The sequence below is a fragment of the Gavialis gangeticus genome, unplaced genomic scaffold (genome assembly GCF_001723915.1).
Source record: "Gavialis gangeticus isolate Ggan-Ray unplaced genomic scaffold, GavGan_comp1, whole genome shotgun sequence".
NCBI classification, from domain to species: domain Eukaryota; kingdom Metazoa; phylum Chordata; order Crocodylia; family Gavialidae; genus Gavialis; species Gavialis gangeticus.
In genome coordinates, this window is record NW_017729024.1 from 116,958,481 (window position 1) to 116,970,335 (window position 11,855).

General features: G+C 45.3%; 1 protein-coding gene across 1 annotated transcript in view; it reads left to right on the forward strand.

The window, feature by feature from the left end:
* Positions 1 to 11,855, forward strand: part of PTPRD (protein tyrosine phosphatase, receptor type D) — a 1,990,398-nt gene that overhangs the window by 1,734,913 nt on the left and 243,630 nt on the right. Inside the window, exons 14-15 of the mRNA XM_019517599.1 lie at positions 601 to 870; positions 8,134 to 8,715. Of these exons, the coding sequence (XP_019373144.1) occupies positions 601 to 870; positions 8,134 to 8,715 (852 nt within the window). The remainder of the gene's footprint in view (positions 1 to 600; positions 871 to 8,133; positions 8,716 to 11,855) is intronic.

Below are 11,855 nucleotides of genomic sequence, written 5' to 3' on the forward strand. Positions count from 1 at the left end.
TATATATATATAAAGATATATTTCTATGTTTGTTTCAGTGTTAGTGTGAGGTCTTGAGGCTGCATCCACTTTGAGTCTGAAAGCAAATCAAATTGCACTTTCAGTGTACTGTAGGTGATGTGTTCCAGGGCTGTGATGTGACAATGTGATCCAGCACATTTATTCACATCAACTGGAAGTACGCAGCATTGAAGTTGGTTTTGGTACTCAACTCAAGCATGCTGTTGACCCTCCAGTTTTCTTCTGTGCATATATATATGCATATGCATAAGAATACATGCATATATATATGTGTATGTGTATCTTTTGCATGATGTTTGTGTATTGTTAGTATGTAGTTAGTTAATTGTGGGGCCCAAGTAGATCTGAATCAACTTTTGTATGAATGTGTCTAATAATATCATCAAGTAAATATAGAATAATTTACTTTGTGTACAGACAATATTCTTGTGAAGTCTTGTATTTTTTTTTTTTTTTTTGGCAAATCGGAATAACATGGTTAAAATGTTAAATTGTGTCTGTACAGTGCGTGTAGTCTGTATGCAAGACACAGTTTCCCTTTTTGTATATGTTATTACCTTTTTTTGTGTTTTGTTCCAGTTCGACGGGTCCCACCAAGGTTCTCTATCCCACCTACCAATCATGAAATCATGCCAGGAGGGAGTGTTAACATCACTTGTGTTGCTGTGGGGTCACCAATGCCATATGTGAAATGGATGTTGGGGGCTGAAGATCTGACCCCTGAAGATGATATGCCAATTGGAAGAAATGTCCTTGAACTTAATGATGTCAGGCAATCTGCAAATTACACTTGTGTTGCTATGTCCACCCTTGGTGTTATAGAAGCAATAGCACAGATAACTGTTAAAGGTATGTCATAAATACAATCTACATGGATATTTTTTCTGTTAGTTGTTAAATACTGATCACTAAAGGTTAGCTCTAACTTTAGGCCATATTCTGACCCCTACTGGCAGAAACAGGCAGGCAGAGAAGAGCTTAGAAGCCTAAGGATGACACTACACATTACACTTAGGCCTTACTAAATCTGTGGAATGTAAAGCTGTGTTAAAGTTAGAACGTGCTGTGAGCAGTTGCATAGAATCATAGAAACATAGAACTGGAAGGGACCTGTAAGATCATCAAGTCCAGTCCCCTGCCATGGGTAGGAAGTTTTTGGGCTCAGATGATCTTGACAAGGTGCTTGTCCAACCTCATCTTGAACACCTCCAAGGTGTTCACCTCTGCTGGGAGTGTGTTCCAGATTCTGGTGACCCTTACAGAGAAGAAGCTTTTCCTTATGTCCAACCTGAATTTACCATCTGTTAGTTTATGCCCATTGGTCCTCGTCCTCCCTTGAGGTCCCCTCCTGAATAGTTACTGTCTTAGTTCTTGATGCTCCTGCCTGAGGTACTTGTAGGCAGCTATCAAGTCACATCTTAGCCTTCTTTTACTTAGATTGAATGGGCCTAGTTCCCAGAGTCTCTCCTCATAGGGCCTACCCTCCATGCCCTTAACCATACAGGTGGCCCTTCTTTATACTGTCTCAAGCTTGTCTGCATCCTTGAAGTGCGGTGCCCAGAAATGGGCACAATACTCCAGCTGAGGCCTCACCAATGCTGAATAGAGAGGAAGGTGTACCTCCTTGGATTTATTGGCCACACATCGTCTGATGCACGCCAGAGTTTAATTTGCCCTTCTGGCAGCCTCTTCACCCTGTTGTGTCATATTCATTTTCCAGGTGATCTTGACCCTCAGGTCTTGCTCAGATGCTGTGCCAGCCTGTGGACCACCACTCGTTGTTTAGTTGTGGTGAGGGTTCTTCCTACCCAGGTGAAGGACCTTGCACTTCTCCCTGTTAAACCTCATATGATTTTGTTCCATAAATCCAATCTGTCAAGGTTGTCCTGGATCTTTGCCCTATCCTCTGGTGTTCCCGCATTTCCCCACAGCTTGGTATTATCTGCAAACTTAATAATTGAGCTTTCCACCCCTGCATCCAAGTTGTTAACAAATATATTGAATAGCACAGGTCCAAGCACTGAACCCTGGGAGATGCTACTGGAGACAGCCCTCCAGGATGAAGCGATCCCATCAACCACCACTCTGGGAGTGGCCTCTAAGCCAGTTGTCCAACCACCTCACTGTAGACTGGTCCAGCCCAGTACTCTTCAGTTTGTTAGAGAGAATCCCATGGAAGACAGAGCCAAAGGCTTTACTGTAGATGATTAGTTATGTCCAGGTGATTAGTTATGTCAAGGTTCATCAGGCATGATCTACCCTCAACAAAGCCAAGCTGGTTGCTTTTTAGCACCCCATCCATTACCAGGTTGTAATGGACTCCTTTTCAAAGATGGCCTCCTTTTCAAAGATTTTACCCAGGACCGAGATCAGACTGGGTCTGTAATTTGCGGGTTCATCCCTCTTCCCTTTCTTAAAGATGGGCTCTACGTTGGCCCTTTTCGAGTTGTCTGGGACCACTCCTGAGTTCCACGACTCTTCAAACAGCGTGGTCAGTAGTGATGCTATAAGTTTAGCCAGTTCTTTCAGGACTTCTGGGTGCAGGTTGTCTAGTACAGCAGTCTTAAAAGTGTCCAAGCATTGTAGAAGATCCCTCACCTGTTCTGGGCTGATTTCATTCCTTCCCCCGGTTTCCTGAGCCTCTGGTCAGGTGAGCAGCCCCCACTGGGTTTCAGGAATACCAGTGCAAAGTATGTATTTAGGAGTTCTGCCTTTTCATGGGCATCCACTGTGGCCTGCCCCTGGGTATTCAATAGGGGTCCCACAGTGGATTCCAATTTTTTTCTTGCTCCCTATGTATCTGTAGAAGGACTTTTTGTTGTCTTTTATACCAGTTGCCAGTTTGATCTCCATGACTGCCTGAGCTTTTCCGTGGCTCGTATCTGCAGGCCGTGGCAATACAGGTGTATTTCTCCTTGGTTGCTAAGCCGTTCTTCCATTATATATATACTTTTTTTCTTTTTTAATAGCTCCCTAATATCCTTGGTGAGCCAAGCAGGTCTGCTGACTCCTTTCCCACTTTTTGCCCACATGGGGATGGGCTGTTTTTGAGCCGTAAAAATTGCCTCCTTAAAGAAGCACCATTGTTCTTGCACTCGCAAATTGTCCCATTGCCAATTGCAGTGGGCCTCTCCAACAAGCCTCTGGAGTTTGTCAAAATCTGCCTTCTTGATATTTAGGACTTTTGTTCTGGTGACTAACTTCCCAGTCTTATGGTGGATGGTGAACCTTATCAGGTTGTGGTCACTGTCACCCAGAGTACCACCAATCCTCAGGTTACCTATGATGTCCTCCCCTTTGGTTAGCACTAAATTCAGAGTGGCCTTGCCCCTAGTAGGCCCTTCCACAAACCGTGTCAGAAACAAATAGTCTGTTGTTGCCAGGAAATAGGCTGACCTGTTGCAGACCGCCGAATGGTCTTCCCAACAGATGTCTGGGTAGTTAAAGCCACACATGACAATCATGTCCCTAGTGCTAGCTGCCTCTGTCAGTTCTCCTGAGAATGCTCAATCGCTGTCCTCCTCTTGAAAGGGAGGCCTGTAGTAGATCCCCACCATCAAGTCTCCCTCTTCAGGTCCCCCTTGTAGCCTGACACAGAGGGCCTCAAGGGACATTTCCCTGCTGTCAGATGTGATCTGCAAGCAGGGGTACCACTCTTTCACATAGAGGGCCACACCTCCTCCCTTCTTCCCAATCCAGTCCTTCCTATAAAGCCTGTAACCCTCAGTATTCATTGCCCTCTCATGCATATGATCCCAGCAAGCCTCCATCAACCCAATCAAATCTAATTTGTCATCAGCCAGAAGGAGTGCTAGTTCCTCCTGTTTATTTCCCATGCTTCTGGCATTCCCATAAAGGCATCTGAGCTCTCCCCTAGCCACCTACAGTTATCTGTCATGTTGTCTGTGTCTCAGGATGTCAGTACCCATCTGGACATCCATTGTTTTAATGCCCTCCCATGTGTCATTGTGGCTAACAGATTATCCTTCAGCAGCGGAACCTTCTCCCCAGCCCCTGGATGTGCCTAGTTTAAAGCCTGCCTCAGCAAGTTGGTGACTCTTGTGCTGAAGAGCTTCTTCCCTCTGCTCATGAGATGAATACCATCCCTTGCATGGAGGCCTCTGTAGTTAAAATGTGTACCAAGGTCGAGGTATCCAAAGCCCACACGGTGACACCATCTTCTAAGCCTTTGGTTGACCTCTCAATATACTGCTTCCTCCTGACTAAGAGGCTTGCAGAGAAGAGGAGGAAGCTTGTGGTCCTAGGTCCTTGAGCTTTGCCCCCATGGTCCTGTAGTCTCTCATGATCCTCCCAGGGCTACTTCTTGCTGTGTCATTGGTGCCCACATGGACAAGGAGCATGGGATAGTGATCAGTAGGGCAGACCAGTTTAGGGATACTTGCTATTACATCATGATTCTTGGCTCTTGGAAGGCAGCAGACCCCTTAAGCAAAGGGGTAGGCCTAACAAATGGCTCCCCCTGTGCTCCACAGCAGAGAATCTCCCATGACTATCACTCAGTGTTGTTTCCTTTCTCAGGTTGGTTGATGCCACATGGGTGCATTGTCTATTGATGATGTGAGGACTTTGTAACTGTTGTACAATGTTATTGGTGGGGACAACTGATGCACGTTGTGGCTTCAGTCCTGACGTGACCAGTTTCTACCCACTGTCAGTTGGAGTATTTTGTTCAGGCCTGCTGATCAGCCCAGTATCTGTGGTGTTCCTCTTCAGGTGCAGGGCCTGGTAGTAGGCATCGATCTCTGCCTCATGTTCCCTGATGGTATACAGCCTGTCCATCTCCTTTTGTAGCTCCCTTACCTGGCCCTCCACCAGGGAGAACATCCCACAAGTAGGAGGGCCCATGCCCTTGATCCCAGCATCCAGCAGACATGCCAGACAGCCCCCACAGCCTGGACTCAAGAACTTTGTGTGTGTAGAGGCCAGGACCATAGGCTCTGTCTAGGTGGAGGCCTCCAAGACACCAACGGGAGGTGGGCCATCCAGTCCAGGAGGACTAGGGGTGTGGCACATAACCATCACCATATTGCAGGGTGATCCTGGTTGCATGGCTGCCTGGGTGTTTGTATAAGTAGGAGACCAGGCGGGTGTTATTACTCTCACAAGGTCCTCCCCTGCTGCTGCTGTTGCTGCTGCTGCTGTGGTTAGGCAGGCAGGGTCGAGCAGCTGCCTGTAGGGTGATCCCATAGCTCCCTGGCTTCCCGAACAGCCAGGGGATTCCCACGGTTCCTGGGTCTTTCCCTAGAGGGGGGAAGGGTTGGGTCCTTTCCCCCTTTACCAGGTGTCCAGCACAGAAGTGCTGGAGGACTTTCCTAGTGATGGGGGGGTGGGCTTTGCTTGCCTGGGGTGTGCTGTACCATGTGTGGGGCAGCCAGGGGGCAACTTAGGCTTTTGGCCATTGAAATCCCTTTTTAAAATCCTGAAGACTCTTCTGTCACATGGGCTAGCTCATGTGCAGTCCACTGCTGGTGCTGCACCATGCCAATTACTGGGACTGGTGTCCCTCACTGAAGAAAGAGAAGGGGGCAGGTAAGTGCCCTCCCACCCTTCCCCTAACTCTCATGTTGCTCCCTAGGGGGCTGGGCTAAGTTGGAGCCAAAGAGGGAGGCTGACCCTCCTCAGTTCCACTCATCTGCTCCCATCACTTAATGCCCACCCACTGCGGGCCCCACCTTTCTCCCAGCTCTGCACTGGGGGAACGGGTTGGGGTCCTCCAAAGGGTCTGCTGGGGACTTGGGCTCATGGGCGTGTGGCGGATTTTCACCTGTGTGTCTCACACTGGAGCTGGAGCCAAATACGGCTTATGGCTGTTGAGGGTTCATGTAAAAGGTTAATGCCATTTCTTGCCTGCACTGCTCTGAAGCCACTATAGTGACGATAGGCAGCAGAATGACTAGGAGCCAGGACACCTGGATTGTATCCCTGTTCTGGATGAGGAGTGGGTAGGGGGAGCAGTGTATCATGAGATGCTAAAGGACTGAAAATTGCTTGTTTTACCACTGTGGAGAAAACTGAAGTTACCCTAACGCAAGCATAACCCTTGTTTGAACTGGCATAACTTTGAGACCCTCAGGCCAGGTACAGGCATTACACTTTTACTGATATAAGTGATTGGAAACCAGTCTATACCTGTAACAGAACAGAAGTTCAGTACACAAAACAAATCTATACCCATAACAGAACAGAAGTTTGGCTCACATAGACTGGTTTAAAAATGGCAAAATCTGGTCCAAGATTTGCTTCTCTCTCCCACCCACAAAGGGTGAATGTGTGTTCTGTTTACTACTATTCTAAACTATGCCACTTACAGAAAACCATATAACTTAAATTGATTCCACCTTGGGCTTTTTGAATGTCTGTACCTAGTCTCAAGGGGCACTTAGCATGAGTTAACAAGATTTAACTTGCAAATACCTCTGTTTTAAATACCCTTCATATGGCCTAAGTGTAATGTGTAACTTCACTCTAAATTATTTTTTGAGTCATTCACAGAGTATAATGATTAAGAGAGGAACTAAAGGCAAGTTTTTCCTGAGGTAAAAATAGCCAACCCACCACAGAAACAGTGAATCCATGACAAAAAAGTTGCTGTTTCAAATAACTTCTTTGCTATGCCAGAACAAAGCTTAATACCTAGCTAGATATTAGACCCCACTAGCCCACAGTGCACTGCACTCTTCCACCAAACTCCAAAAAGGCCTGCCTCAGCACTGGGAAGTTTAAAGGATATGTAGGTAGCTTGGGACCTGGGCACATCTGCCAGCAGCATTCCCAGGTCCAAGGCTGCCATTGTGCCTAGACCTCTAAAGGGTGTGTGCGCAGTCCAGGAGCCTTTTTAAGGTTTTCAGCTCTTAGAGTACCCATGTGCAGGCAGTACCAGTTCCCATACTCAAGCAGGTCATGCTGCAGCAACTCTATCCTCGTTACTGCCAGGTCACAAGAGGTAAGGGCTACTTGCAAGTCTACCTTACAGCTCACTCCTAGCTCAGTAGTTAAGAGATGATGGCTGATTTTCAGAAGTCTGATGTCCGCAATTTTTGGTTGGTTACTGCTGGTCATTGCAGGCTGCAGGTGCCCAGGTTTCAAAATCAAACCTGTCCTTCTCTGTAGGGCTGTTCTTTTGCAGATACTTAGAGCAGGGGGGTTCAACCTTTTTTAAGGGGTGTACCCCTTCTGGGGTATACTTCTGGTGGAGCAGGGAAGGGGGGCAGGGGCAGTGGCAGCCAGACGCAGAGTGTGGAGGGGGGCGGCTCACATGAGGCGACACGGTGTGGTGGATGGTGGCAGTGGCCACTGCGTGCGAGCTCCTCCCCCCCCCCCTTCTGGTTGGGCAGCGCTTGTGGAGTTTGCAGAGGGGAGCTGCTGCCCTCACCTCTCTGCCCCCAACCCTGCTCCTGGAAGGCAGCAGCGCAGGGTGGTAGGTGGTGGCAATCTATCCCAACCTGCACTTACTCCCTAGCCCCTTTTCAAGTACCCCTGGGGGTACATATACCCCTGGTTGACAACCCCTGGCTTAGAAAATCTAGAACAAGGGACAGTAAAGCCTTTGTATCTTTCTTATGGCTTTTTTACATGTTAGTTTTAGGCAGCTCCTGAAAATTTTAATTCCTGGATTGTCCGAACATGAACACATGAAACTAGTTCTAAGTACCCCTGAGGTGACCTAAAGTTATGCCTCTCCAGGATAGGTTTATCTGTTATCTTTGTTACCCAACTAGTGTTACACTAATGTGTGGCCACTCTAGGCTTTACATTACATGTTAATGTAATGCCACCCTCCCCTCTGCACTTCCCTCCCTTGCTGGTCTTTTAGTCTGCAATGCCCCTGCGTGCCTGAACATGTAACTGCTCCAAACTCAAGCTAACACTAACTCAGATCAATATTTGAGAAGCTTAGAGTGTAATGCGCAACAAACCCCCTACATTCCTGGAAAGCTTAACAAGAGTCTAAGACTTTCTTCCAAAAGAGATGAACTCTAAATAGTATATGTAAATCAACTAAGCTCCAACACCCTTTTTGTTGTATCTTTAGAGCAAAGAATTATTGAGATATGCTTTCTATTAATTGTGTTTCATGGTATTTGTTTCCAGCCTTACCCAAACCTCCAGGAACCCCTGTGGTGACAGAAAGCACAGCAACAAGCATAACATTGACTTGGGATTCTGGAAACCCTGAGCCAGTTTCTTACTATATAATCCAGCATAAACCTAAAAACTCTGAGGAGCTGTATAAAGAAATTGATGGGGTGGCTACAACACGCTACAGTATTGCAGGCCTAAGCCCATATTCAGAGTATGAATTCCGGGTAGTTGCTGTAAATAATATTGGACGGGGCCCACCCAGTGAGCCAGTGTCAACAAGGACCTCAGAACAAGCACCATCTAGTGCACCTCGCAATGTACAGGCTCGTATGTTGAGCTCAACCACAATTTTGGTACAGTGGGAAGAACCTGAGGAACCCAATGGTCAAATACAAGGTTACAGAGTGTATTACACCATGGACCCCACTCAGCATGTTAACAGTTGGATGAAACATAATATGGCTGACAGCCATATTACCACTATTGGAAACTTAGTACCACAGAAGACATATTCTGTGAAGGTTCTTGCTTTTACCTCTGTTGGGGATGGACCACTCTCTAGTGAAATTCAAGTCATTACTCAAACTGGAGGTAAGATTGCAATATATGAAACTGTGGAACAACTGTGACATGTAGAAAATAGGCAAAGATCATTTGAGTTAACAGGTGTCAGAAAATAAATGCTTTTGAGAAATAGCCAACACACTTTTTTGTCTTTTCTTAGAGGTTTTATTGGATTTGTCTTAGTGTGTTCTATGTTTTCTGTAGGTTTTTTATTTCTTTATGTTGTCTTATCAACAGATTTTAATCAACATTGATTTGGAAATGTAAAATGTGGCATTCAGCAATGTGGGGGTTGTTGAAAATATCTAAAGTAATGCAAAATACTGTATGTTCCTTTGTTTTGTAAATCAGTACATACACACATCCCACCAGCATAGAAAACACAAGAGCTTTTAGGTATAAAACAAAGTTGCTCTTTCTCTGTTTAATGTTTGCAGGTAGTTTGTTTTGTTTGTGTATAGGAATTTTAGGCTTATGAATTAATTTTATTAGTAAAACACTATCAAGCACAATGAAACATATTGCAAAGCATTTTTTACCAAGTTAAAAGTAAAAAATTCTGGTGGTGTTAAACTGTAGAGAGTATTTTATTAGAGGAGAATTGAATAAAAACTCCCTGGTGTTTAGTGTTCTAGAAAAAAACTGTGTGAAGCATTACCACAGATTGGCGACTTCCTGGAAATATTAGCAGATTTACTTGAATCCAGGACCAGGTTATGGGAGAAAAAAAGCCTCATCTTGGATTTGAGTACTGGTCTGGGGCAGGCAGTGGCTCAGCTCTGGCTTTGGTTCTGGGCTGAAATCAGAGCTAAGCTGTCACCTGCCTGGGCTGGATTTGCTCCTTTGGCTGGGGAGGGGGCTTGCAGCTGGGGGGAGCATGGGGGAAGAGTGTAGGTAAGGAAGAACTTGCCACCTGCTTCTCCACCCCTTGCCCCCATACCAGTGTTTGCACCCCTACCCCCTTCTTCTCTCATTCTCTGCTCTCCTCTGCTTAGCAGCACACTCTCCCACTTACCTTCTGCTTTGACTCCAATTCCTCCAGTCCCAGCTCAGCCCAGTTGGGAGCTGCCACTGCTTCTTCCTGGCTGGGCTGTGGCTAGGCCAGGACCACATTTGCTGCTGACTTCCTCAGAGGAGCAGAGCTTCAAAAGAAGGTAAATAGGAACATGGGAGATGAGTGGTGGGTGGGGGGACAAAGGCACAGGGCACAAGGGGAAGCGGGGCAGACACAGAAGAGCAAGGGACAGGGGGCAAGCTGCATTAGGGAGCAGGGGGTAGGGAAGGCAGCAATTGGGGCGGAAACAGGCATGTGGGGGAAGGTAATGGGAGGGCACATAGGAGGGGCCATATGACAGGCAGGAGGGGGAGCCGATACAAGGAACAAGGGGTGGGGCCCAGGCCCCACCACTCTTTTTCCCACTGCAGCATTTAGTGGGGGATGATTTTAAACTGACCTTCTTCTCACCAGATTCCATACATAGCAAATTATAAATGTTGTAATTCTTCATGCGTAGAACCTAATTATTAGAGTGGGGTCATATAAAATTCAAAGTCTTCTTGGATTTGGATAAATATAGTATCTAATGCTCCTTGAATTTTTTAACATTAACAATCTCCCCTACTGCAAGAGTTCTTCCACTTCTGAAAAGCAACTCCAAAAAGTATCACAAGGCATTGCATCAAATTCTGCTGTCATTTGCATGCAAATCTGTTGACTTCAGTGAAGCGGAATATGTGTGATAGAGAGGTGAATTTAACCCATAATCATGGGATTTCTGCATGTTTGGAGCAACAGTGAGGAAAATGTATCTTATCTGTAGTGTAACAGTTTCAGTTCTCTTTTCTTTAAGGAAAGAGAGAGAGGAGTTTATTCATACATTTCTAATGCACCTAGTAGAAAAGTGATGCTTTTATGCACATTGATATAGCTTATATTCATTTTGATTTTAAGCAGATAGGGCACCTATACATGAACCAGGATGCTGCTCTGATGCGCTGTAAGTACAGCGTGTCAGAGCAAACTTAATTAATTGAATCTTCTGGAGCATGGTAATTTCTGGGCTCCAGCCAGCGTCCACATATTGTGTATCAAGGTTCCCGCACTTCAAAATGGCAGCACGGGCACATTAACCAAAGTTCCTTAGATGAGCTTTAATTAAAGCATCCTGGTACCATTTTGAAGCGCAGGGATACTGATACATGAGAAACTCCGGGGACTTTAATTAGAGCGGCTTTCAGAGCTGCTCTAATTAAAGTACCCACTGCCCCCACTCCTGAAGCACGTATGAAAACGCCAGCAGTTTTTTTTTCTGTTACCACTTATTTTCCCTTTTTGACCTCTTGATGCTATGGGTCATAATAACAACATGGGCAATTCAAGGCCAGCCAGATCCCCCTGTTTTAAGGGCCTTGTCATAGCCTAAAAAATCAGACCCTACATTATCTATTGCTGAGCCCAGTTAAAGTGGTCCGCATTCTATTATAAAACATAGTCATTTTAGGAATACTCATTTATTTAAGCATTTCTAGCATGTGCATCACTTTACATGCCTTCCTGTTTTTTCTTGCTGCTGTAATTTGAAGAAATCATGGTAATGATGATGCTATTGGAGAAATTTTTAATGCAAGTGTGTTCACTTTCTTTTAAGTGACTTGACCTCACATTTTTATTTTCATACTGTCTCAGTAAAACAACGGTTATTAAAGAGCAGAGGAGTTTTAAAGTACCAATCTGACAAAAAATGCATGAAAGCATATAAATCAAGAGATGAATGAAAGCAAAAACTTAATGTAGCATTCAGGGTCCCTCCAAATTTTGAACATATTTAAATGTTGATCCAAAATGAGCAACAGCCTCACGTTTATAACAGGCTGCATTAAAACTGCAAGTGCATATCCTCCCTCTCAAAATCTAGAGTATTACGAATCTTTGGATTTGGGGACCTAAGAAGATCCAGCAAAATGGGGAAAAACTTTAAAAGTTCAATGGTTTATATGTTTTGCATTCAATTAAGTGAAAAGATGGGAGAGTGGAAAAAGAGAGTCAGTGATAAATTTGGTTTTGTGGGGCAGCATGTGGCACAAAATCAACTGCAGAGGCTGGGAAATTGTAAGCAAGGAAATTGCCCACTGTTTATTTCTACTGTGTTCATGGAAATAGAACTTTG